Raw genomic sequence first — 27,282 nt, forward strand, 5'->3', positions numbered from 1 at the left:
ATTGTCGCTCAAGTACAAGTCTTTTTCCTCTTTCCCTTTTTTTTTTTTTCTCTTTCTCCAAATATTGAAACCATCAAAAGCTCAGAGGGAAAAGGAAGGACGGACGGAAACAAAAATAGAAAATAATTCAAGCTATTATTATTTTATTATTAAAAGTAGTGAAGGAGCGAGCGAACGAGCGAGCGAGCAAGCAAAGAGCTGAGTCTGAGTGTCCGTCCAAAGCAGATGCAACGGGCAGCCGGCGGAAGCAGCGGCGGTGAAGTGAGTCAAGGAGGAGGCGGACTCGGGCGGTACAGCTCGGCCCCAGCCACATGGTTAGAAGCGCTGCTGGAAGAGGACGAGGAGGACCCACTGAAGCCGACACAGTGCTTGACTGAGCTTCTTGCCGACAACACACCTTGTACGACGGTGGATCCAGCTTCGTATGATGCTGCAGCTGGGTACCTTAGTCGACAGAAAAGCTCACCGGCTGATTTTAATGGCGGCGGCGGGGGGTCGGGGGGATATTTCGCCGGGTTTGGAATTCCGGCCGACCTCGACTTTGTGTCGTCGTCGTCGTTGTCCCCACACAGCCCTTCTTCCTCTGCTAATAAGAGGGTTCGGGAGCACCGGCAACACCACTTTTCCTCCGACACACATGTGGTCAGTTTTTTATTTTTTAATTAATGAATTATATGGGGAGTAATTAGGTTTTCATCCTTATTTTTACTACTCTATTGATTAAAACCTTATTACTTTTCAATTTTTGATCAAGGTCCTTTGTATTAATAATATCATTAATTATTTTAATAATAAAATATTTTTTATTTATAAATATATTCATTTAATATTAAAAATGTTACAATTAGTATATTTATATTTATGGCTAAATTTTTTATCATATATTTTTATTTTTAGTTTGTACCCATTTTTAATTTGCAACCCTTTTTTAATTTGTACCAATTTTCCTTTCAATTTTAATTTGTACCCATATATTAATTTCTTTTTGTGCCCATATTTTTTAAAGTTTTATTTGTATTGTACCCATATTTTTTTATTTATTTGTACCCATTTTTATTTTTGCTAAATGTACCCATTTTGAAGAATGTACCCATGTTTTGATACAATAATTTTTTGGTTATTTTTTTATGAATGTACCCATGTTTACACACACACACAATAGTATATTTATATTTTAATATTTTTAATCCCACAAATTATGTTTTTTATTTAAAATCTCATTAATATAAACAACTATAAATTTTAATTTTTAATTTAAAAAATATAGTAACGTACATAGAAATAAATTATCAATTAATTTTAGGGACTTGGATCAAAAATTGAAAACCAACAAAGTTTCAGTCAAAGATTGTTCATAACTAGGGACCGCATCCAAAGTCTCCCATTATATGGTTATTAGTTTGTTAATCTAGTTTAATTAATTAATTAAAATTAAATTTAGTAATCTGGATTAATTTGTGAAATGGCAGAAAGTGGAGGAAGGAGGATTGGAGGATTCGGTGGGTTGCAGGGTGAGGGCCAAGCGTGGTTGTGCTACACATCCCAGGAGCATTGCTGAAAGGGTTTGTTATTGTTTCCATTAACTTAAATTAATCACTCGTTACCTACACACTAATTGTATATATTTCTCCAGAAATTTGAAAGGTGAATGAATTTATTTATATTAATTATAAAATACCAAATTTAATTTTGTTGGTTAATTTGTTATATTATAGGTCAGGAGGACTAAGATCAGTGATCGCATAAGGAAGCTTCAAGAGCTTGTGCCCAGCATGGATAAGGTACACCCTTGAGGCTTGACCCTCCCTCCTATTCATTTTATTTTTATCAATTTTTGTATAGTTTTAGGGCCCCGGTTTTCTACACATTTTAGTTCTTCTAGTCGAGAAATTTTCCAAATGTCCGGTATTCAAGCGGATGCTCTACGTGTCATAAAATAAGTGGAGGGACATAGAAAAAATATATTATTTACTCCACTTGTATTATTACATGTGGAGTACCACCTGAATACCTGGTACCGGGAAAAATCTCTCCTTAGAGTCCTGCATCACTTACTTGAAACATGTTTGGATGATTATCATCTGTGTCATGAATATTGAAAACTAACTGGCGGTGAAATTAATTCAAACTAGAGAATTGTATGAAAAATCATATCTCAAACAAATTTAAGGCTCGGTTTGGATTCTCAAGTATTTAGATTTTAAATCTAGGCAATCACATTTTCGTAGATTTGGAGTCTAGATGTTTGAATTAAACATTTTACAGCATAAGATAACTTACAGAAATGGTAACAGTATATGGCTGATGTATTCATTATTATACCCATTCTATAGGTTTTAAATTTAGGCAATCAGTATCTAGTTTATGACGAAATCTTAGAATTCAGACCCATGTCTATTCTATGTTGCATCAACTTTCCTTAAAACTTCGTGGGTCGATGCTTGTTTAAGGAATGTATCTACAAGAAAATTATCCCATGATAGGTCATTGGGTTATGAAGGGTTGCTTTAATTATCTGCATCAATTTTAATGGTTAATAAACATTTAAATGACTTCTTGTTTACTTTCGTATTTTGCAACTCATTTCTTCTCTGCTTTTTGTTGAGATGCAAAATTATCACGATATGCAGTAAACTGTAAGCACCCATTGTATTTCAAATTACCATCAAGCTTAACCTGTAGGTAAAAGTTCGGACTTAATGTTAACTGATAAAGATAATCTCTTTCAGATAAAAAAAAAAAAAATAATGGTCAAGAAAATTACAATGAAATGAGAAAAGAACACCAACGCATTTTTTTCCAGATAGAGGTCGCAAGTAATCTTTGGCTTGGGAGCTATTTAAATAGAGTATTTCTACGCACAGTAATGGTTGCTATAATGGTGATGAAATATAACAATACTTTTCATGCTTCAAACTGTAGTAATCACTTGAATCTCGTATTGAAGAATTTGAGTGAATGAAATTCTTTAAGAGAGTAGCACGTGCATTTTTCAAGGTATGGAAAAAAGGTCATGTGCAGGAATAAGTTGCATCGCTGCAGCCTGCAGTGGAGCCATAACAGTAGAGAGATTATTGAAAAGAATATGTTTATGTTGGTGAACTTAGTGTTATTTGGGCCATTGGTCCCACTTGATTATGGAGAAAGTTATTTAGGGAGGCAAGTTGACTTTTATGATTCCCTAGTCATGCATACTGTATAAAAGAGAGAGATTGTACCTTCGGTGGAGCAGAAAAGGTGCAAATATGATGGAGCTGATGGATTTTGAACATTTGTGTCTAAAGGATGTTGAGAGTTGTCCCACATTGATGAGGGACAAGGTTTGCTATGTGCTTATATAGTCTTGGGCTACTCTTCATATTGCCAATTGGTTTTATGGTGGAACCCTAATTTCATCATGGTATCAGAGTGGGTTGTCCTCGTGTGAAGCCAAACGGCAACACGCGCTAAACGTCACTCAGTTGTTGTCCACGTGTAGGCTTGAAAATCCGCCACACGTGCGGGGGCGTGTTGAGAGTTGTCCCACATCGGTGAGGGACAAGGTTTGCTATGTGCTTATATGGTCTTGGGGTACTCCCCATATTGCCAATTGGTTTTATGGTGGAACCCCAATTTCATCAAAGGAATGCTATGATTTTGAAGGAATATGAGGAGAGGAGGTATCCCTTTCACGGGAACGAGTGTGTTGTTAGGCATTATAGTGGTCTTCGGTTTCTAAATAGCTTAAAGAAACACGTTACTCATCCATGCGGATTGGGCTGTGGCTACAATTTATTGAGATTGTGGTGTGTGTTATGTAATTGCTAGTTATGCAATTTTGTAACATCATAGGACTGCTTGTCCCATGCTAGTGTAATTGTTTTTGTTTCATGTTAATTAAATTTTTACTTTTCATAAATAAACTTCGAACTTAAATACTAATACTTATAAAACTCGAGTCCCATTCTCTTGGTCACCTGGTGACCAAAGATACATGGTTACTTACCCTTGGATTAGATATCAAGGGTTAAGATTAAAACATTAAAAGCATATCTAATCTTTGATATCAAATCAAAGGATGAGGGACCATGCATCCTGTGGTCAACAGGTGACCAAGAGAACATTTTTGTATAAAATTCTGTCTTTCCGACTTCTTAACCCTAGCATTTGTAAAACCATTTTAAAATTTTGTACAAAGAATAGAAACCGGAAGATGTTTTGAATAACTTCAAAATCTGTATATTGTGTATATGAATTTTGTCCAAACTTTTCATGTGTTTTGCGAACAATAGCTTACAATTGTTTGGTGTGGTGCTTCTGTCGATTTTCTTTGCAGCAAACTAATACTGCCGATATGTTAGATGAGGCAGTGGAGTATGTTAAGTTCCTTCAGAAGCAGATTCAGGTATTATATACATTGACCTTGTTGAAGAAACTTTGTCAGTATAAATTGTTCCTCAAATGAGACACTTGGGAAAGACTTGAATGGAAAAAGTTTACATTAGCCTTTCCTTTCTTTTCCCTCTTTTGAATAAGATGTTATGTTTATCTCTGCTGTGTCATTGAAGGGAAGTTACGTAATAAAAAATTTGAAACATGGCAGGAACTTTTGGAGCATCAGCGCAGGTGCAAATGCATGGCTAAAGAATGACCAGAAGGTACCCGAAATGCCTCCTACTGTTTAGTGTAATTATTAGATATATTAATTGCAGCCAAGATTCATCATGGCGGTGGTTTGTTGATAATCATTTCTAAGAGACTTACCGTTGTAATTTTGAGATATACCATACCTAGATTCCATGACTATGCAATTAGCTGCTTCTACTTGGAAAAGTTCAATCGGTTCCAAGGAAACAGATTATTGTTCTAGAATTGTAGTCATACAATAGTATGACAAGATTTTTTATTTTATTTTATTCTTAACATGCTTCATTTATGCATCTGTTACGTTTACTATCGTGTATCTGGATATTTATATTCATAAAGTTTTCTGTTACCTGGTGAGGAGCTATATAATTAATAAAATCCCGTGAAATTCTCAGAGCTGTCATTAACTTCAGGTACTGTGTAGCAATAGCATAGTGATATTGAGTTTTGATGTGTATGTTGTCATCGCGATGAAGGAGGATTTAGGCGAGAGATTATCAAGTTAGGTCTTATGAACATTCTGGTGGACGATTCTCAAATTTTGATCAACCTACTTGGTGGAGAGAAACCACCATCATGGCGTCTTCTTTCACTAATGAAAGATATGTGGAGTTTGATGGTGAATGCTCGGGTTGCTCATATTCGGCATGCTTTGCGTGAAGCCATTATTGTTGCAGATGGTCTAGCTTCCTTGGGACGTTAGAAGTCGAATACAAGTATTTTGGTTACGAGTCACAACCAAATTGCGGTTGTGATGATGTTCAGGCCGAATGAATTGTGACTTCTTGTTGGTTGCGACATCTGCATTGATACTATACACGCTAAAGCTAGGCCTGGTATTTTGGACCCAACCCGTTAACCCGACCCGACTCAACCCGTTAATATTTGTATTTGGATGGATGCTTAACGGGTCGGGTCGCTAACGGATGAACCCGTTAACAACCCGTTAAATAACGGATCACTTTGGATCGACCCGTTAGGATCCATTAACACCCGTTAGTTGAAGATATTTTAGTAATTTTAGTAAAGTCTTAATAACAAAAAATAAACTTTATGCAAAAAAAAAAATTTAATAATTGTTAGCGGGTGATAACGGGTGACCCGTTAGCTTAACGGGTCGGGTTCGGGTGACCCGTTAACTTAACGGGTCGGGTTGAACCTGATCCAAACCCAATAAACCTGATCCGTTTACAGGTCTAGCTAAAGCGTTAATTAATTAGTAAGTTTGACATTGTTGAATCAGCTCAGCTCATTGTTTAAGGTCATCGTTGAAAGATCACGTCTTCCGAAAATGAACCAACGACTTAGTAAGAAAGAAATCCATCTTCTTGGGAGGAATTAAGCTGATGGTCAACGTTACATGTTGTCTGACTTGAGAAGATGATGATATGGTGCACTCTCCTAGAATAATTACCCAACTCTCAGACTAAATCTCTCCACTAAAGATTTTTCTCATGTATCAAAATATAGCTGGTAAACCATGTAATCATATTTCAACCAAAAGAAAAAAAAAAAATCACGTCATCATATAAGTGGAGAGAAGATATATTTTACAGCATTTTTTTCATTTATATTATAACCCATAATGTATCGATTTGTGTTCCGGGTACATCTATTTCATCGGACAACAAAATCTTCCCTCCGAAATTTTGGAGCACAAACACAAATTAAGCGAGAAAAAAAGCGAACACAAACCAATGAGCATGCAAAGACACAAATCCAGGAAATAATGGGCAGGCCCAGTCCTACATTATTTCCACGCTTGAGCCTGGAGCTCAGCAAGCTCATTAGAATACAAACCGTCAGTCTAGTAATGCTAAGAACGACGGTTCAATTTCAAACTATAGTTGTCTGGTAATATAAAGAACGAGGAGTTTACTAAAAAAAAAAAAAATGGTGATGGGAAGACAATACAATTGTCATCAAACAGATACAATTTTTCTTATTTTATTTTTCACCAAAATCCAAATGCAAATGAAAATCCAGAACTTGCATAATTATGTTAAGCTATTAACAAAGTTAGCCAAGTTTCTGGTGGACGAACCATTCTCTCCCAAAGCAGCCATAGCCATCTCCCCAATTTTCTTGCTCCTCTCTCTAAGCACTCTCCCTTCTTCCGACTCCATCAACTCCCTCACTCTCCTCTCCAATTCCTCCCCACTCACGAACCCATCTTCCTCATCTCTCTGTTCAACCGCAATCGCTATTTCCATGTCCGTCGCCATAACATTCCTGTTCAAATGCTGCTCCGCGTACAACGGCCAAGCAATCATGGGCACCCCCGCAACCACTGCTTCCAGCACCGAGTTCCATCCGCAATGTGTCACGAACCCACCAACCGATTCCTTCTTCAACACCTCCGCCTGCGGTGCCCATGACTTCACTACCATCCCCCTGTCTTTGGTCCTCTCCAAGAACCCTTCTGGCAACACACCCTCCAAGTCAAAGTCGTCAACTCCAAGGACCTGCTTTGTTTTCTCATCAACCGGCGGTTTCTTCACCACCCACAGGAACCTCTGCCCGCTCGCCTCCAACGCTTTCGCTATCTCCTTCAGTTGAATTGCAGGGAGTGATCCCCTGCTTCCGAAACAGAGAAAAACCACGCTTCGACTTGGCTGCTTATCGAGCCATGACAAGCAGTCCTCCTCGGCCGCAGCTGCATCATTACCCGATACTTTTTCTTCGTCAATCAATGGTCCAACGTAGTACACAGGCGAAGTTGGCCCATCAGGAACACACAGGCCTTCAGCAATGGCATGGAGGACGGCAGGCGGCTCGAGCTCTTCGAACGTGTTGACGATGATTCCTTTGGATTTGGGAAGATCTGAGCAAAAGGAGAGGAAGTCCCAATAAGCAGGGTCGTCTCGGTCGAGCAGCGGTTCGATCATGTGTATAGCCTTCAGAGGAGATTTCCGTCCGGGGAATTCGATAACGGTGTCGGTGAGGTCCTTGAAACTCTGGGTGGTTTGTTCATGGATCTTAGGGAAATACAAAAAAGCACCCAGAGCTGCGGCACCAGAAGTGTAGAAGTAGTATGTGGGAATGTCGAATTCCTTGCTGATGGTCATCGCGGAGGTGCAGACGAGGTCGATGATGAAGGCGCGGACGACGGCGGATTTGGAGATGTCTTGGAGGGCACGGCGGACGTGGGGATCGTTCTGGCGAACGAAGTCAACCACGATTGCGGTGCCGCTGATGTTTTGGGTAATTTTATTGGTGACGCGAGGGAATTGGCGGAAGGAAATGGAAGGGTGGGAGTGGGAGATGCGGCGGATGTAGGCGGGGATGCTAGGGGTGTCGAAGAAGCTGCCGCAGGTGTAGAGAATGGTGATGGAAAACTTGTGGGGGCCGTAGCGGTGGAGGATGAGCTTGCCCAGCTCCACCATGGAGATGACGTGCCCCATTCCTGGAGCTGCGTACAGCACTATTACGTCTCCCATGGCGGCTGCTGCTGCTGATTTGTGTGTTGTGTTTTCTGCTGAAATTATCTGATTTGATTTGAGAGAAAATTCAACTGAGTTCGGTAAATTGCTTATCTGATTTGATTTGAAAGAAAATTCAACTGAATAAAAGATAGGTAACCTGCGCATGCTCTCATCTAACCGGCGCATGCTCTCATCGAACCAAATAGTTAGAAGCAAACAAAAGTCAATCAAAACGACATGGAAGTGGACCATAATTTGTTTGTCTTTTCCTTATTTTATTTTTCTTTGTATTTTTTCTATTTTAATAATTACAAATTGGCCAAGAGTTATACATCAACAAATAGCTTAAAATAATAAAAATCTGACTCAGACAATGATCCCAATTGAAGGAAACCTTTAAAGTTTGACGAACAATAAGATTGTTATAAAAGAAAGGGAAATTAGTCCATTGCAGACTAATTTTAAAAGTGTTTAGTCGAAATAAAATACAGACACAACAATAATGCAAACATCATCTTAATATCACAATACTGTAGTGAGATTAAAACATTCAAAGCACATCCAACTATTGATAACAACTTCAAGAGTGAGTGACCATGCATTCCTTATTTACTAGAGAACATTTATGTATAAAACTCTGTGTCTTAATGAATTCTTAATCCTAGAATTTGTAAAACTATCTTAAAATTTTGCAAAATGAATAGAAACCAGAAGATATTTTCTGTACATGAATTTTGTCTAACTTTTCATGTGTCTTGCAAAACTAAGCAGACAACAGCTTACAATTGTTTGGTGTGGTGCTTCTGTCGATTTTCCTTCATTCCTTGCAGCAAACTAAGTAGACAATAGCTTACAATTGTTAGATGAGGCAGTGGAGTATGTCCAGTTTCTTCAGAAGCTGATTCAGGTGCCTCTTTTGAATAAGATGTTACGTATGTCTGCTATGTAATTGAAGGGAAGTTACATACTAAAAACTTCGAAACATGGCAGGAAATTTCGGAGCATCAATGCAGGTGCAAATGCATAACTAAAGAATGACCAGAAGATACCCGAAATGCCTCCTACTGTTTAGTGTAATTGTTGAAATATCCTATATCGATCGTATCTATGAGAAAAAAGTGTTTAAATATCCTAATTCCACTCCAACTAATACCGAGGCTTTTTGTGATAACACTCCACAACTGATGGATCGTGCATGTGGTAATTACTAAGTTGGAGACAATATTAGTGTTGTTGGAAGTATATAGGCGTAAGAGTGCCATACCTAAATTCCATGATCATGCACTTAGCTGCTTTTACTTGGAAAAGTTCAATCGGTATGATTTTGGTTTTCACTTCCAAGGAAACAGATTATTGTTCTGGAATTATAGTCGTACAATAGTATGACAATATATTTTGTTCTATTTATTCTTAACAAGCTTCATTTATGCATCTATCACGTTTACTATCATGTATTTGGATGTTTATATATTCACAAAGTTTTTTGTTACGTGGTGAGGAGCTACATAATTAATAAACTCTCATGTGGGATTCTCAGAACTCATTAACTTCAGTTACTGTGTAGCATAGTGATATTGAGTTTTGCTGTGTATGTTGTCATCGCGATAAAGGAGGATTCAAGTGAGAGATTTTCGACTTGCATATGGCTGATAGTTATTTAGAACAAAATTACAAAATGATTTGCTATCTTCATCAATTACGCAGCTAGTTTATATTTAAAAATTTAGAGCTTAGGGAATCATAGCTAAAAATCCTATGTTCGAATCCTTGCATTTGCAACCTCTTGTGTGGAATGTGGTCTCTCTAGTGGGCAATGGTGAGAGGCTGACGAATAAGGGAGAGTGGTAGGATATGGAAAATTGTAAGACGCTTTCGTCAATAATGTCAATTCCGCATAAAGTTTGGAAGAAAAACCAAAAGCGAATAAGAAATGTAGGGTTGCTTGACAAGTTAACTATTTGGTTTTTAGTCTTTAGTTTTGACTTTTTGGTTAGATATGAAAAGCAAATACGAGGGAGAAATGAGAGATGAACAAAGGAATATATGATGAGTTGTGGGAAGGATGCGGAAACCTTGGGATTGAAATTTGGGTCAAGTATTTTGGTTTAGTAACCCTCAATTGTCTGTTGCTCATAAATTTTGTAGGAACTAAGGATCATGATCCTTATTTTAACAAGAAAACTTCATATGCTTTTCATTTGTTACTCACATGAGTCACAACCAAATTGCGATTGTGAATTGTGATGATGTCCAGGCTGAGTGAATTGCGATTTCATGTTGGTTGCAACATTGCATTGGTATTATACACTCCGAAGCATTAATAAGCTAGTAAATTTGACAGAGTTGAAGCAGATCAACTCATTGTTTAAGGTCATTGTTGAAGGATCATCTCTTCCGAAACCAACCAACGAATTAACCAACGACTCAGCAAGAAAGAAATGCATCTTATTGGATGGAATTAAGCTGATGGTCAACGTTACCACATGTTGTTTGACTTGAGAAGATGATGAGGCAGTCTGTCCTAGAATAATTACCCAACTTTCAGACTAAATCTCTCCACTAGAGATTTTTCCCATGTATCGGAACACAGTCGGTACACGACGTCATTATATAGATGAAGTGAGGATATATTTTTTTATCTTTTTTTTTATTTATATTATAAAGTGATGTATCGGCTCAAGATTGGATTACATCTCTTTCAACAGACAACAAAATCTTGCCTCTCTGTCTCTTTCCTCCAAAATTTTTGAGCACAAACACAAATTAAGCAACAAAAAAAGCAAACACAAATTAATGAGCATGAAAAGGCACAATAGTCCAGGAATTAATGGGAGCAAAAGGAGAGCTTGTCCCAATAACCAGGGTAGTCTCGGTCGAGCATCAGGTCGACCATGTGGATAGCCTTCATAGGAGATTTCCATCCGGGGAATTCGAAAATGATATCGGTGAGGTCCTTAGAACTCTGGGTGGTTTGTTCATAGATTTTAGGGAAATACAAAAAAGCAGCAAGAACTGCGGCACCAGAAGTGTAGAAGTAGTATGTGGGGATGTCGAATTCATTGGCAACCGTCATCGCGGAGGTGCAAAAAAAGTCGAAGGCGAAGGTGCGAAACACGGCGGATTTGGACATTTCTTGTAGGGCACGGCGGATGTGGTGATCGTTCTACCGAACGAAGTCGACCATGATTGCGGGGCCACTGATGTTTTTGGTAATTTTATTGGTGACGCGAGGGAATTTGCCGAAGGATATGGAAAGGTGGGAGTGGGAGATGTTAAGAGTATGAGTTGGTGAGTGTAGGATTGTTACACTTGTCATAAGATTAGGAGCTGTGTTAGTTAGGTAGTTAAGATTGTTGTGTATAAATAATATTGTACCTTGTATTACTTGTTAATTAAGAAAAGATATACATTTCTCTCTTCTCTATTCTCTCTCTCTCTCTCTCTAGAAACTGATCTTCATTACATACATAAAAGATCTTCAATTGATATAGGTTAACATGGTATCAATCGCGCATGATACTTTGATCTGTCTTCTTGCTTCCGCTACCTTCATATCTGTCTTCGGCTACCTCTGATTTCTGTTTCTTGATCTTCAAGGATTCTTCATCTTCTTGAAACCCTCATTTTCTAGGGTTTGGCTCGATCTTGATTTGTGATCGATTTTTCTTCTGTATTTCTCTGGATTGTACAGTCCAAGTGTTTGTGATTAGTCCTCAATGACTTTCTTCTTCGAACAACGATTTGATTCAACTCTCTACTGCAACAATGGTGACTGCAGCACAACTTACGATTCTTCAATCTCCAATCATGGCTCTAATTTCTATGATTTCTACGTCTGTAAACGTGAAATTAGATGATTCAAACTACCTGGAATTTTCAGATGCAACTCATGCTGGAAAGCAATGGAATTATGGGATTTGTTGATGGCTCTAATCCCTGCCCTGCTAATACTGTCTTTGCTAAATCTGGTATGAATTATTTTGATTCATCTACTTCTGTGGAATGTGATGAATTGCTAGTATGGAAAATGCATGATAGGGCTATTATGCAACTTGTTATTGCGACTTTGTCACATGTTGCTATGTCTTGTGCGATTGGTAGTAAAAGCTCTAAAGATCTTTAGATTCGCCTAAAAGAACAATTTTCCATTATGTCAAGAACTAGCATTTTCCAAATGAAGTCTAATTTGTAGAACATTAGAAAAGGGTCTGATACTATAAGTCAGTATTTGCATAAAATCAAAGAGGCTAGGGATTACTTGGCAGGTGCAGGTGTGTAGTTTGTTGATGAAGACATTGGAATTCTAGCTTTGAATGAACTCCCTCCTGAATATAATACATTCAGATGTGTGGTTAGGGGTATAGAGAGTGTTATTACCCTTAAAGAATTTCGATCTCAATTACTAGCTGAAGAAAGTATTGTGTATAATATCTCTGTTGCACCATCCGATCTCACTGCTATGGGTGCTAACTCTGGACCTAATATGTCTCAAGCACCAACATTTCAGCAGTCTAATGGTTCTCATGGACAATCCTCCTATTTTAATGGAGGTTATAAGTCTTTCAATAGAAACAAGGGCAAGTGAAAGTTCAATTAAGGTTAGAGATCATTTAATTCAAGACAACAGTTTTATACATAAACTCATGTGTTGCCTACACCAACTTCGGGTGTTCTTGGTCAATCCCCAACGATATACTACTCTTCACCATCTGCACCTCTTATTCCTACATGTAAATTATGCAATAGTGAAGGTCATACTGCTCCATTTTGTGGTTCTAAGCCTCATAAGAGATCCAAGTGTCACATCCGTGAAAAAACAAATCATATCACATGGTACTGCTTCTATAATGACAAAGGTCCAAATTTTATTGGTGCTGGTTGTCATCATAATTATTCTCAGATGTCTTCTTAGCTATTTGGACACTCTTCATCTCAGCACTACCAATCTCAGCAATCTTTTATGCAAGCTATGCATACTACAATACAACCAACTCAGGCATCCACATCTCAGAATCTACCTAAGTATGGCTCATTGATTTTCGTGCAACAAATCATATGACTACCGATATGTCTAACATGTCTTTGACAACTCTTTATCCAACTAATGAAATCATTCAAACTACCAATGATGAAGGTTTGTGTTAAACCCCACCCCTAAAGATTATGTAATTTTCACAATTGCCCAAAAGGTTTACTGATTTTTACTTTTTGGTCCCTTATCCTATTTTAATCCGGAGCCTTCATCTGGATTCTCTTTCTCCCTCGCGCTGCCACATGGCAGACCCTAACTCACCACTATCTCTCTCTCTTTCTCTCTCTCACTCTTCATTTTCTCACTGTCACTCTCTCTCAGCTCACCTCTCCCTCTCTCGCTCTCATCCTCCCCGAGCTACACCCACACACGCATCGAGACGACACCATCCCAGCGACTTCACCACCACCACCATCATTCTCGTAGGAACCTTCTCACTCTCTTCATCGCCTTCATGAAGCTCCGGGACACCTAGAGGACACTCGACCCAGGTCCGGTGAACCTGTGGGTTTCGAGCTAAGATCCGGCCACTTCCAGCCACTTCATGGTGAAACAAAGGTAACAAACCTCTCCCTCTCACCTTTACCTTCGTTTTGGTATCTATATCGGAGCCTAAGACGGTGAAATGGCATTGACCGGAGCAAGGAGGTCTCCAGCCTCCTTCCCCGACGATAGCAAATGAACCTAGGCCCTTTGGGCTGTTTTAGAACTCAAGCTTAAGCCTTTTAGAAACCCAACCCATTTCTTTTTTTTTTTGTTTATCTATTTATTTATTTTAATTTTTAAAACCCAAAAACAATCAAGCCAGGCCTAAGTGCCCAGCCCAATTGAAAACCCAAAACCCTTTTGGTCTCAAGCCTTAGGGTCGTGTGGGGTTAGGCCTTCGGGCCTTGGCACCCAGCTCGTTTACCCTAAAATCCTACACCCTTAGGCCCGTTAACCTTTAGCCCTAAACCCAAAACCCCCTAAGCCCAATCTGATCCAACCCTTTTGGACCTAACCCAGATCCAACCCTAAACCGGTTTGACTCGATTTGACTCGAACCCGTTGACTTTAACCCGGTCAACATTGACCGTTGACTTTTTGGGTTTCGTCCATAACCCTTCATTGGCTAATTTTGACGTCTTGGACCCGTTTTTGACATCCATTTTCCCAAATTAAATTGTTTGAGTATAGTTTCATTAATTGTACCCTTTATGTGTATAGGTGCAATTAATAGTAGCGATTCCGTCATTCCTATTTCGTACAATGCATTTACGATGGAGTATCTGTGAGTGAACCCTTTCTAAATTGCATGTTTTAATAGTAGAAATGCATCATGAAAAACATGATTTACTAAATACGTTTTGTGAACGTTTTATGAGAAATTGATTATCATGCTATACTGAGCTTATTTTGGAATACCATATTTTCTATCGAATCCATGTTCTTGTAGGATATCTGATGGATGACGATATACTATTTAGAACATGTTTTTACACACTTCTTTATATAAATGACGAATGACTTTATACTATGAAGATGATTTTGAGATATATGTACCTATGTTTGGAACGATTATGTTCAATGTTTTTGTGCGTATCTAGTGGTCACTATTCTGCCTATTTGGCAATGATACTTATATTGGCTTCGTGCCAAGCGTAGGTTGGGCCTATTTGGCAAATGAAGGAAGTGTTCTAAATGACATGTTTGGAAAATGAAGGTTTCTAACTAATTAGTTATTGATACTGATACCACTAGTTAGCACTATATATGAGATGCATTTTATGAATGTTTTATGGCATGCTAGGATTTTCAGAGAAACCTATTACTTATTATGCTATTAATTTTCATAAAACTTTGGGGGTTAGTATGTTGATAACTATTTTATTATATATGTATATCAACTTGGTCCACTCATGTTTGTTTTGCACCACCTCATGACATAGGAACGAGGACTACGATCTGACGTATGAGGCATTCCCATACCAGTGATACCGTGTTATCTCCTCTGCTTGATCACTCTTGTAATAACGCCTTCTATTGTAATATGACTTAGAATATGCTCTTAACATGCCATGCATTATCATTGTGAATTCATTGTTGGCAGTTGAATATTATTTATGTCACATTCTATTATCTTGTTATAAATTAGGTGCATGTTCGCAGCATTTGCATTCATAAATGGCTTGCGTCATCTTCGGGTGTTGGCCAGTACGTGACCATCCCGATGTCCTTCTGGACATTGGAATTGGGGTGTGTCAGTTTGTTAGTATCACATATTGGTAAATCTGTTATTAATATAAGAGTGAAACCAATAAACTTGAATTCAATGCTCTATGTTCCAAAATTGACACAAAATTTGTTGTCAGTTCATCATATATGTTTGGATAACAACTGTTGACTAATTTTTGATGCAGTTTGCTTTTGGATTTAGGACAAGACCACAATGAGGATTCTCTATAAAGGGCTATGCAGTAATAGACTCTATCCCATCCCTCTAGCATCTTCTCATTTTGTCCTAAAAACCATCAAATATCAACCTCAAGCATATCTTGGTTAGCTAGTACTATCTTCTACTTGGCATCATAGATTAGAACACCCTACAAATAAGATTGTTACATTGATGTTACATAAAGCTTATGCACAATGTAAACAGGTTTCTTCACCTGTCATGTGTCACAGTTGTCTACAGGGCAAGTTTTGTAAACTTCCCTTTCACCAAAGTGTTAACAAGTCTGTACAACCCTTCCAAACTATACATAGTGACCTTTGGGGCCCTTCTCCTTGTATTTCAATAGATGGATATAGGTACTATATGATATTTATTGATGAATGTACGAGGAACTGTTGACTTTTTCCATTAATCAATAAAAGTGACTTGTGTTTTGTGTTTGTTACTTTTTACAAATATGTTCAAACTTAGTTCTCAAGCTTTTTTCAGACTTTACAAAGTGATGTTGGGGGGGGGGGGGGGCGAGAGTATGTCAGTGAACAATTTCAATCCTTTCTTCATGTCCACATACTCCTAAACAAAATGAATTAGCTGAGAGCAAACATAGACACCTTATATCACTTTATTTGCAAAAGGCCAAGTTACCATCTTCTTTCTGGTCCTATGCTGTTCAAACTACATCTTACTTGATTAATAAAATGCCCACACCAATTTTACATGATAAGTCTCAATTTGAAGTTCTATTTGGAAATGTTTCAACAATTTCTTATTTAAGAATATTTGGTTGTGCCTACTATCCCTTGCTAAAACCATATCTCAGCAACAAACTTCAACCAAAAACCATTAAGTATGTCTTTTTAGGATATGTATCTCAGTATAAGGGGTACATTTGTTATGATGTGTCTACCAAGTACATCATCTTCTTTACCTATTGTCACAAATACTAATATTGTTGTCTTACCTGCATCTCATGATACCTCTACCTCTGATACATCTACTACACTTAGTAATTAATTTGATTCATGTTCTTCAGTACCATATATATCACCCCTACCATCCTTACCCTCTGTATTTGTTCAAAATTCACCTCTATCCATTACTGGTACATCTGAATCTTCTTCATCAATCTCTGTGGTACCTAAGTTCTATAATTTGCATCAATTGATAATTTGCATCAAGTTTCTTCATTTCAACCTGAAACTTTGCAAGTAGTTCTAGAGATTCCCCTTATGAATTTGCATCCAATGCAAACCAGAAGCAAAAGTGGAATTGTGAAAAATAAGGCTTTTTTTGACTACTCTCCAAGAGTTTGGTGGTGTTGATTTGTCTCTAGTTGAGCCAGCTACTTACAAGACTGCTTTAAAAGTTCCTGTTTGGTTGACAACTATGAAAGAAGAAGTTGATGCTCTTCACTATTAGGGTACATGGAGTTTGGTGTCATTTCCTACAAATAAGAATTTGGTGGGGTGTAAATGATATTTAAGATAAAAAAAGCATGCAGATAGGTCCATTGCTAGACACAAGGCCAGATTAGTGGCTAAAGGATTCAGTCAAGAACCATGACAAGATTATGAAGAAACTTTTAATCCTATAGTTAAGCCAACTACAGTGAGGATTGTATTGGCACTTGCAGCAAATTTTGGTTGGAATTTAAGGTAGTTAGATGTAAAGAATACATTTCTGTATGACAGTCTCTATAAAGAAGTGTACATGGCTCAACCTCCTGGATTTGTGGATCCCAATCATCCAACTTTGGTATGCAAACTTCATAAATCCCTATATGGTTTAAAACAAGCTCCTAGAACTTGGAACGAAAGGTTTACTGCATTTCTACCTACATTGGGGTTCAAGAATACATACTCTGATTCTTCCTTATTTGTGAAACAAGTGGATTATGAGATTGTCATTTTATTATTGTATGTTGATGACATCATTATTACTGGCAGTGCATCAAATGCAATTCAAGAGATTATTCAATCTTTCACAAGTCACAATTGAGTTTGAGATCAAATACTTAGGGGCCTTGCATTATTTTCTGGGAATACAAATTTCCAATACCAAAATTGGGTTATTTTTGTCACATACTAAATATGTACATGATTTATTAGTCAAGACATAAATGAATGAGTCCAAACCTTGTGATACTCCCTGTCTACCCTATAACAGATTCTTAAAGATGATGACCTTATGGAAACCCCATTTTGTACAGAAGCATTGTAGAAGCATTACAATATCTCATTTTCACCAGGCTTAATATTGCATTTTCTGTGCATCAGGTCTACCAATTTATGCTGACTCCAATAGTTGCCCATTTCATAGCTGTAAAGAGAATCCTCTGGTACTTAAAGGGAACAATGCACTTGGGAATTAGTTATAATTGAGGAGACTTGAATTTATCAGCATTTAGTGATCCTGAATGGGCAAGAGACCCAAATGATTAAAGATCCACTACTGGATTAGTTGTATTTCTTGGACCAAATCCTGTGTCTTGGTCTTCTAAGAAATAACAAACTTTTTCCAGGTCCTCCATTGAAGCTGAATATCGTGCATTGTCTACTATTTCTGCTAAACTCGATTGGATCAAACAATTACTTGTGTTTATGCATGTTCCCATTTCTAAAGCTCCAATATTATTTTGTGACAATATGTTTGCCAATGTTTTCTCATTCAATCCAGTTCAGCATTAAAAGATAAAGCATATTGAATTTGATGTGCATTTTGTTAAGGAAAGAGTGGCAAAGTAGCAGTTTTTTGTGTAGTTTGTTTCCTCCAGAGAACAATTTGTAGATATGTTAAACCCCTCCCCAAACTTTCCTTGTAGTTGTACAATTCCTCAAAAAGTTATGGAAATGTGCAATTTGGTCCCCCATCTTAATTTAATTCGGACCCTCTATCTAGATTTCCTTTCTCCCCTACATTGCCACGTGGCACCACCTTAACTTATCCCTTATCTCTCTCTTTCTCTTTCTCGAGTCTTTCTATAATCCCTCACTCTCTCTCAGTTCTTAACTCTCTCTCTTTCACTCTTCCCCGATCTACCCACGCACACACGTCGAGACATCACCACCACCTTCGACGACATCTCAATGCCACCATCACCTTCGTGGACTCCTCATCTCATCTTTCCTCGTCACGGTGAAACACATAACACCCAAAATTAACCCAAATCCCTTTGGTTTAACCCCGTGGGTTTCGAGTAAGATCCGACCACCTCTGTTTACTTCTCGGAGAAACAAAGGTAACCAACCTTCCCCTCTCGACTTCAGCTTCAATTGGTACCAAACTTGTACCCTAGGTTGCTAGTTTGACGGCAACCAGAGCTAAGGAGCTCACACATTCTTCCCTGGCGAGAAACCCAAGCCCAACGCGTCACAGGCCTTTGAGTTGAGTGTGTAGCATAGGCCCTTGGCCCAATTCTTGGGTCGGGCCTTAAGCCCAAATCATTTTTAGTTAATTTTTTTCTTTTATTAGCCCAAAAACCAATCGGGCAAAGCTTCAAGCCTAAACCTCTTAGTGGTGTAGAACAGGGCCTTCGGCCCAAAATCCTAAACACTTTGGGTTTTAAGCCCAAAACCCTTGTAACCCTAAACCTTATTGAGCCCAGGCCTTCGGGCCTTAGGACAAAGCCCAATGGCTAAGCCCAGATTCACCGGCCCAACCAATTTCCATTTTAAACCCTAAGCCCAACCCGAATCCAAACCCTTGCCCTGGTCCAACCCTAAACTGGTTTGACCTAGTTGACTTTGATTGACTCAGACCCGTTGACCGACCCGACCCATTGACTTTTTCAGGTTTCGTCTGGAACCCCTCCTAGGCTAATTTTGACATCCTGGACCCGTTTTTGACGTCCGTTTTCCCAAATTAAATTGTTTAAGTATAGTTTATTAATTATAAGCTTTATCTGCTTAGGTGCAATCTTTAGTGGTGATTTCGTTATTCCTATTTCGTATGGCTCATCTACAACGGAGTATATGTAAGTGGACCCTTCTAAAATGCAAGTTTTATTAATAGAAATGCATACATGAAAAACATGATTTACTAAATACGTTTTGTGAATGTTTTATGAGAAATTGATTATCATGCTCTACTGAGCTTATTTCGGAATACCATACTTTCTATCAAACCCATGTTCTTGTAGGGTATTTGATGGATGACGATGTACTATTTAGAACATGGTTTCACACACTTCTTTATAGTATAGATGATGGATGACTTTATACTATGAAGATGATTTTTAGATATATGTACCTATGTTTGGAAAGATTATGTTCAATGTTTTTGTGTGTATCAAGTGGTCACTATTCTGCCAGGGGCAAGGATCTAGTGCTGGCATATGGGCTGGGAGAAATAATCCCTGCTTCTAGTCGAGGGACATGGAGCTGGCAAAGGGCCTGGAGAAATAATCTCTAGCTTTAGGCCGAGAGACATGACGCTGGCAATGGGTCGGGAGATATTATACTATTGATACCACTTTTTAGCACACTATATATGAGATATGCTTTATGAGATGTTTTATAGCGTGCTAGGGTTTTCAGAAAACCTATCACTTATTATGCTATTAGTTTTCATAAAGCTTTAGGGGTTAGTATGTTGATAACTCTTTTATTATATATATATATATATATATATATATATATATCAACTTGGTCCACTCATGTTTGTTTTGCGCCTCCTCAGGGCCTGGGTATGAGGAATACGACCCGAGCTACGAGGCATTCCCCTACCATTGACATCGTGCTATCCTTTCAGCTTTGACTTCATTGTAATTCCACCTTCCGCTAATATGCTCTGAACATCCATGCATCATCTTTATGAATTCATTGTTAGCAGTTGAATATTGTTTTTGTTGTATTAGTATGTCAATGAAATTTATATGCATATTGTCACATGTTATCTGCATTTGCATTCATAAATGGCTTGCATCACCTTCGGGTGTCGGCCAGCACGTGACCATCCCGATGTCCCACGAACATCGGGATTGGGGCGTGTTAGGATATATTGACAAAAGGGTTCAGTGCTCATTTATTTCAAACTCATTGTAACAATTTCATGCTTAGCTTATCAAAGCAAGAGATTTGGGGGAAGGGGGGGATGTTGTAGTATGAGTTAGTGAGTGTAGGATTGTTACACTTGCCATAAGATTAGGAGCTGTGTTAGTTATGTAGTTAAGATTGTTGTGCATAAATACTATTGTACCTTGCATTACTTGTTAATTAAGAAAAGATATACATTTTCTCTTCTCTCTCTCTATAAATTGTTCTTCATTACATACATCAAAGATCTTCAATCAATATAGGTTAACATGAGGTGCGGCGGATGTAGGCGGGGATGCTAGGGGTGTTGACGAAGCTGCCACAGGTGTAGAGAATGGTGATGGAGAATTGTGGGGCCTGTAGCGGTGGAGGATGAGGTTGCCTGATGTGACCCACACTACTACAATATACCCTATCACTGGTGAAGCAAAAACCGACAAGAAACCCAATTTTTGTCGGAAATTTAGTAAAAATCCGACATAACAATGCAATGTCGGATTTGAATAGTGACACTAATGTTAGCGTCGCGAAAGGGCTTCAATGTCGATTTGTACGCTTAATCTGCCACTACACAGTGTCGGTTTAAAGCGACACTGATACTAACGTCGATTTAAAGCGACACTGACATTGACACTAACGTCGGTTTAAAGCGATGCAAATTAGCAATTAAATTATAAAATATCCAGTCTTACGTCGATTTAAAGCGACGTGATGTTTTGACATGATGACAGTCATAACCGACGTCAACTAGCAGCTAACAAATAAAATACTCAATCTATTGTCGGTCCTAACCGACTTTACCTAACATCTCGATAATAAAATAATTATCATGCATTCCTACACAGATGGTAAATGAGATGCAAACTTCACAAATTCAATTTATTCAAGAACTCAACTTGGGTCTTTTGGGTGTAGAATTTCTTGTTAAATGTATTCTATTTCATATAAATAAGGAAGTACAAATAACACATATATAGGAGCCATTACAGAACCGGTTACAAGATGAAGATAAAAAAACTAACAATTACATATAATACTAATGAGAGCTCCATGCTTGCATATAATACTAGTAGCTGCCATGATGCTTTCCTGTGCTTGCCTTTGTCAAAGACCACAGATTTTGTAGCTCCATACTGCCATATATAATACTAGCAACTCCATGCTGCCATGCTTGCCATCAGATCAGTGCTCCAATACTTTACTACTTCAACATTAGGGCTCTAATCTCTATAGATTAAACTCAGGTTTTATACCTTTCAAAAATTATGGATCTGCGATTTCCAGTGTCCTTGCTATTCAGATCCAACATGCATAAATACAAAAAAAAAAAACAATTAAAAACCAAGAAACAAAAATAAATTTTCAATTTAAGCATAAAACTAGTTAGAATACAAAATAGAAACTAAAATTAATAATCATAATAATTTAAAAATGAACCACCTTCAAGCTCTTCCTCCTCGAATTGGACTTCCTCAGAATGTTGATCTTCAAACTGGTGATCCAAAGAAAATGGGGAAGGAGTTGAGGAAAAACTGAAAAGGAGGAAGAAGGGGACGCACAGATGAAATGGGGAAGGAGAAGAAGAAAGTCTGAAATTGAGGGAGAAATGAAAGCATGGTTGAAATGGGAAAGAGAGGGGTTTAAATATGGGTACCTTTCTCACACACTTTTTGAAATTCACATAGCGTCGCTTTAATGAAACTAGCGTCGGTTTAAATCGACGCCAACTTCTGACAGACTTTTTGAAATTCACATAGTGTCACTTTAATGAAACTAGCGTCAGTTTAAACCGACGCCAACTTCTAACACACTTTTTGAATTCACATAGCGTCGCTTTAAGGAAACTAGCGTCGGTTTAAAAAGACACCAACTTCTGACACACTTTTTGAAATTCACATAGCGTCGCTTTAATGAAACTCGCGTCGGTTTAAACCGACACAACTTCTAACACACTTTTTGAAATTCACATAGTGTCGCTTTAATGAAACTAGCGTCGGTTAAAACCGACACTAAATCTCTCCATCCATTTCCTCATGCAAACAAGCGGGAAATTTCCCGCCTAATATTTCAAATACTATAATTATATATATATATATATTAATTTTATAATTTTATAACCCTAAAAAATAATTATATTAATGTAACAATTTTATACCCCTAAAAACTATAATAATTATATATATATATATATATATATATATATATATTATTAAATTAAATTTTAAAAATTGTTGACCATTGGATCAGCTTAAATATACATACCATTCAATTTCTTAAGTGTTATACATACAAAATAAATAAATTTAAATCTACTTAATAAATATATATACACACACCATTGAACTTAATGGGATACGAATTCTACGAAACTAATTTCAACGATCCAACCGTCAAACTTGTTTGTATATGCTTCGAGATCACATCAGAAAAAATCGCAAAAAACAAACATTCAGAGATCAATTAACAAGACAAAACTTTTCGACGGTTATAAAACGAAAAATCACGATTTAACGGTTATTTTAACTCCGATTTTGATTATTTTTTATAGCTACACTCCTTGATCCTATATGAATACAATGAATGAATTCGATCTTCAATTTAAAACATTTACATTAGTGGATACCACACAAATCTTATGTTATTTTTAATGAAAGTATAAATAAACTCTTAAGTGTTAATGAATCTATCGTTTTGATGGGATACGCTTCTACGAAACTAATTTCAACAATCCAACCATCAAAATTGTTTATATATGCTTCGAGATTGCATACGCCAAAAATCGCAAAAAACAAACATTCAGAGATCAAGTAACACGACAAAACTTTTCAACGGTTATAAAAGAAAAATCATGATTTAACGGTGATTTTAACTCTCATTTTGATGATTTTTTACAGTTACACTCCTTGACCCTATATGAATACAATGAATAAGCTCAATCTTCAATTTAAAATATTTACACTAGTGGATACCACAAATTCTTATGTTATACTTAATGAAAGTATAAATAAACTCTAAGAGTTAGTGAATCTATCATTTTGATGGGATATGTATTCTACGAAACTAATTTCATTGATCCAACCGTTAAACTTGTTTATATATGCTTTGAGATCACATACGTTAAAAATCACAAAAAACAAACATTCAGAGATCAAGTAACGAAACAAAACTTTTTGACAGTTACAAACAAACAATTACGATTTAACTGTTATTTTAACTCCGATTTTGATGATTTTTTACAGCTACACTCCTTGACCCTATATGAATACAATGAATGAATTCGATCTTCAATTTAAAATATTTACATTAGTGGATACCACACAAATCTTATGTTATTCTTAATGAAAGTATAACTAAACTATTAAGTGTTAATGAATATATCGTTTTGATGGGATACGCATTCTATGAAACTAATTTCAACGATCGAACCATCAAAATTATTTATATATGCTTCGAGATTGCATACACCAAAAATCGCAAAAAAAAAACATTCAGAGATAAAGTAACAGGACAAAACTTTTCAACGGTTATAAACGAAAAATCATGATTTAACGGTGATTTTAACTCTCATTTTGATGATTTTTTACAACTACACTCCTTGACCCTATATGAATATAATGAATGAGCTTGATCTTAAATTTAAAATATTTACCCTAGTGGATACCACAAATTCTTATGTTATACTTAATGAAAATATAAATAAACTGTAAGTGTTAGTAAATCTATTATTTTGATGGGATACGCATTCTACGAAACTAATTTTAACGATCCAACCGTCAAACTTGTTTATATATGCTTCGAGATTGCATACGCCAAAATTTAAAAAAAAAACAAACATTCAGAAATCAAGTAAGGAGACAAAACTTTTTGATGATTATAAATAAAAAATCACGATTTAATGGTTATTTTAACTCCGATTTTGATGATTTTTTACAGCTACACTCCTTGATCCTATAGGAATACAATGAACTAATTTGATTGTCAATTTAAAATATTTACAGAAGTGGATACCACAAAATCTTATGTCATGAAGATCGATGAAAATTGAGGATTTTGTAAAAGGAATAACATGCAAGCTTTGAGTTCCATTGGTAAGGTTTAAACTTTTGAGAAAGGCTTCACAACAAGATTTAGGCAAACAATCCCCTTCATGCAACATTCTTTTAATTAACTTCAGTAAAGTGGTGAAGATCTCATCTGGCATTCCCGCTAAACACTTAATCTGATACAGTCTTACAACTGCTTTCAATTTCTTAAACTTCTTACAAATCTTGATCTGCCTCTTCAAGCAACCTAAAAAAAGTCTCCATTTCAGGGTATCATCAACCAACTCTTGTCCATGTTTTACCACTTTACGAGGGCAAAATATTACGTTGACAATAAAATGCCTACAATCTTTCAATCCCTATCATGTAGGCTTAACTATTAGAATTTTCAATTTCTATCTTTCAACCCTCGAACTCTACCACGATTGCAATTTTTTAATTTTCAACACCTATTATAGTAAAAACAAATTAAAATAAGAACAAATTAACATAACAATTAGAATGTAAAACAAATTAATTTAACATAATATATTCTTATATTACTAAATATTACAAGTTCATGTTATATTTAATATTGTTAATTTAACATAAATGCTTATAAATATTATTCATTTCCATTTTCTCATAGCAATTCAAGTGACAAAATTAATTAATTTGACTAAATATTTGTTAATTTAACAAAAATAGTAGAAATTTATCTAAGTACTTAAATTAGAATTTTTAAATAAATAAACTTGTGTATCATACAATTTAAAAATTAAAGAATTTAGTGATAAAAACCTGAATTATGGAAGAATTCCGTCGTCGATCAATTCTTTATGTATTCAACTAACTCAAATAAATTCCGTACAAAAAATAAATTGTAAATAAAAATTAAACATAAGAGAAGAAAATAAAAATATTACAAGCAAGAAAAACTTACTGCTCTGAAGAAGGAATAAATGAAGTTGGAAGAACAAATAAGAAAGATGCAAGAGAGAACACACATGGAGGGGTTTGTCAATTAGAAGAACGAATAGGAAAAACGCAAGAAAGGAAGAAGAAAACACAGGGGAGAGTAATCAATCTGTCGCTTAAAATCGACACTGGGTTTCAAAATATTTAAAAAAACTAATTTAAAGCGACATTGGGTTTCAAAATATTTAAAAAAATAATTTAGTGTCGGTTATAAGCGACACTCATATTTTATGTCGCTTAAAAGCGACACTGTTATATTTAAAGCGACACTGTTTTACTTAAAGTGACACTAGTATTTAAAAATTATTAAAATGTATGTCGGTTTTAAAGCAACGCTAAATGTTTACGTCGGTTTAAAAGCGACATTAAATGTTTATGACGCTTATAAGTGACAGTAAATCCGACGTCATGTTCAATAAGTGTCGCAACTGTCTAATCCACCATTATATTATATTAAATCGACATTATCTACGGATACTATAAGACCCTTTTATAGTAGTGCCATTCCTGAAGCTGCGTAGAGCACTATGGAGTCTCCCACGGCGGCTGCTGCTGATTTGTTTGCTTTTTGGTGTTTGTGCGTTGTGTTTTCCACTGCAATTATTTGATTTGATTTGAGAAGATAAATTCAATTGAATAAAAGTTGGTAATTCCGGGGTGCTCTCATCCGACGACCCCCCTGACGCCCCGGAGAGTGACCTCTGCTAAAGTAATTGCACCAAACAAAGATAAAGAGAGGACCTGCACTACCCCACCCAACCCAACCCAACCAACTTTTTAAAAGAAAATCGGAAGTAATCATAACCGAAGGGAAATCGGAAGTGGAACGTGATTTGTTTGTCGGTTGCTTTTTTTTTTTTTTTTTTTTTTCAATATAGTCATGAACAATAATGTATACATCATGATAGAATGAAATGTCTAAGTTATCCATATAACATCACAATACTACATTGAGATTAAAAACATTAAAAAATATCCAATCGTTGATTTCTAATCAAAGAGAGTGATCTAGAATTCCTTATTCACCAAAAGCAACCAAGAGAACATTTATGTATAAAACTCTGTCTTTACGAATTCTTAACCCTACAATTTGTAAAACGAATGAGGATCCTCCATCATGTCCATTCATCGTATATTATGTGTTCAGTTTTCGTCAGATACTATTCATATTTAATTTTGAATAAAAATATTTAAAATAATTTATGACCGCACGCTGTATAATGAACATACACGATTTAAGAATCCCTAGGATCCTCGTAAAACTAACTTAAAGCTTGCACAAAGAATAGAAACCAGAAGATATTTTGTGTATATGAATTTTGTCTGAACTTCGCACGTGTTTTGCGAAACTAAGTAGACAGCAGCTTACAATTGTTCGATGTGGTGCTTCTGTTGATTTTCCTTGTAGCAAACTAATATTGTCAATATGTTAGACGAGGCAGTGGGGTATCAAGTTTCCTCAGAAGAATATTCAGGTATTAATACATTGACCTTCTTAAGAAACTTTGTCAATACGTATTATGCCTCATTACCTCTAACGAGACACTTGGGAAAGATTTGAGGGGAAAAAGTTTACGTTAGCTGTTCCTTTCCTGCTCCCTCTTTTGAATAAGATGTTATGTCTGTCTGCTGTGTAATTGAAGGGAAGTTACGTACTAAAAACTTCGAAACATGGCAGGAACTTTCGGAGCATTAGCGTAGGTGCAAATGCATAGCTAAAGAATGACCAGAT

The 27,282-nt window shown here is 36.6% G+C and overlaps 2 protein-coding genes across 6 annotated transcripts; one reads left to right on the forward strand and one right to left on the reverse strand.

Moving 5' to 3' along the window:
- On the forward strand, window positions 1-27,282 carry LOC126633268 (transcription factor bHLH80-like). 5 transcript variants are annotated; one of them, XM_050303836.1, is made up of 6 exons: window positions 1-642; window positions 1,470-1,562; window positions 1,716-1,781; window positions 4,316-4,384; window positions 4,548-4,605; window positions 27,252-27,281. In XM_050303836.1, exons 1-6 carry the CDS (start codon window positions 226-228, stop codon window positions 27,263-27,265), a joined length of 717 nt encoding a protein of 238 aa, XP_050159793.1. In that variant the 5' UTR covers window positions 1-225; the 3' UTR covers window positions 27,266-27,281. The 5 variants fall into 5 exon arrangements, with proteins under 5 accessions (XP_050159793.1, XP_050159792.1, XP_050159795.1 ...); XM_050303838.1 differs by having other exon boundaries at window positions 2-642; window positions 4,583-4,605; window positions 27,252-27,282; XM_050303835.1 differs by lacking the exon at window positions 27,252-27,281 and having other exon boundaries at window positions 4,548-4,919.
- LOC126633262 (UDP-glycosyltransferase 88F4-like) lies at window positions 6,487-8,196 on the reverse strand. Its single transcript, XM_050303831.1, has one exon. It carries the CDS (start codon window positions 8,064-8,066, stop codon window positions 6,624-6,626), a length of 1,443 nt encoding a protein of 480 aa, XP_050159788.1. The 5' UTR covers window positions 8,067-8,196; the 3' UTR covers window positions 6,487-6,623.

Source organism: Malus sylvestris, chromosome 8 (assembly GCF_916048215.2).
Source record: "Malus sylvestris chromosome 8, drMalSylv7.2, whole genome shotgun sequence".
NCBI classification, from domain to species: Eukaryota; Viridiplantae; Streptophyta; class Magnoliopsida; order Rosales; family Rosaceae; genus Malus; species Malus sylvestris.

Coding starts and splice junctions, on each gene's coding strand:
- LOC126633268 (XM_050303835.1), top strand. CDS start 226: ATGCAACGGGCAGCCGGCGGAAGCAGCGGCGGTGAAGTGAGTCAAGGA. Junction 643..1,469: donor TTTCCTCCGACACACATGTG/GTCAGTTTTTTA, acceptor GTGAAATGGCAG/AAAGTGGAGGAAGGAGGATT. Junction 1,782..4,315: donor TTGTGCCCAGCATGGATAAG/GTACACCCTTGA, acceptor TTTTCTTTGCAG/CAAACTAATACTGCCGATAT.
- LOC126633262 (XM_050303831.1), bottom strand. CDS start 8,066: ATGGGAGACGTAATAGTGCTGTACGCAGCTCCAGGAATGGGGCACGTC.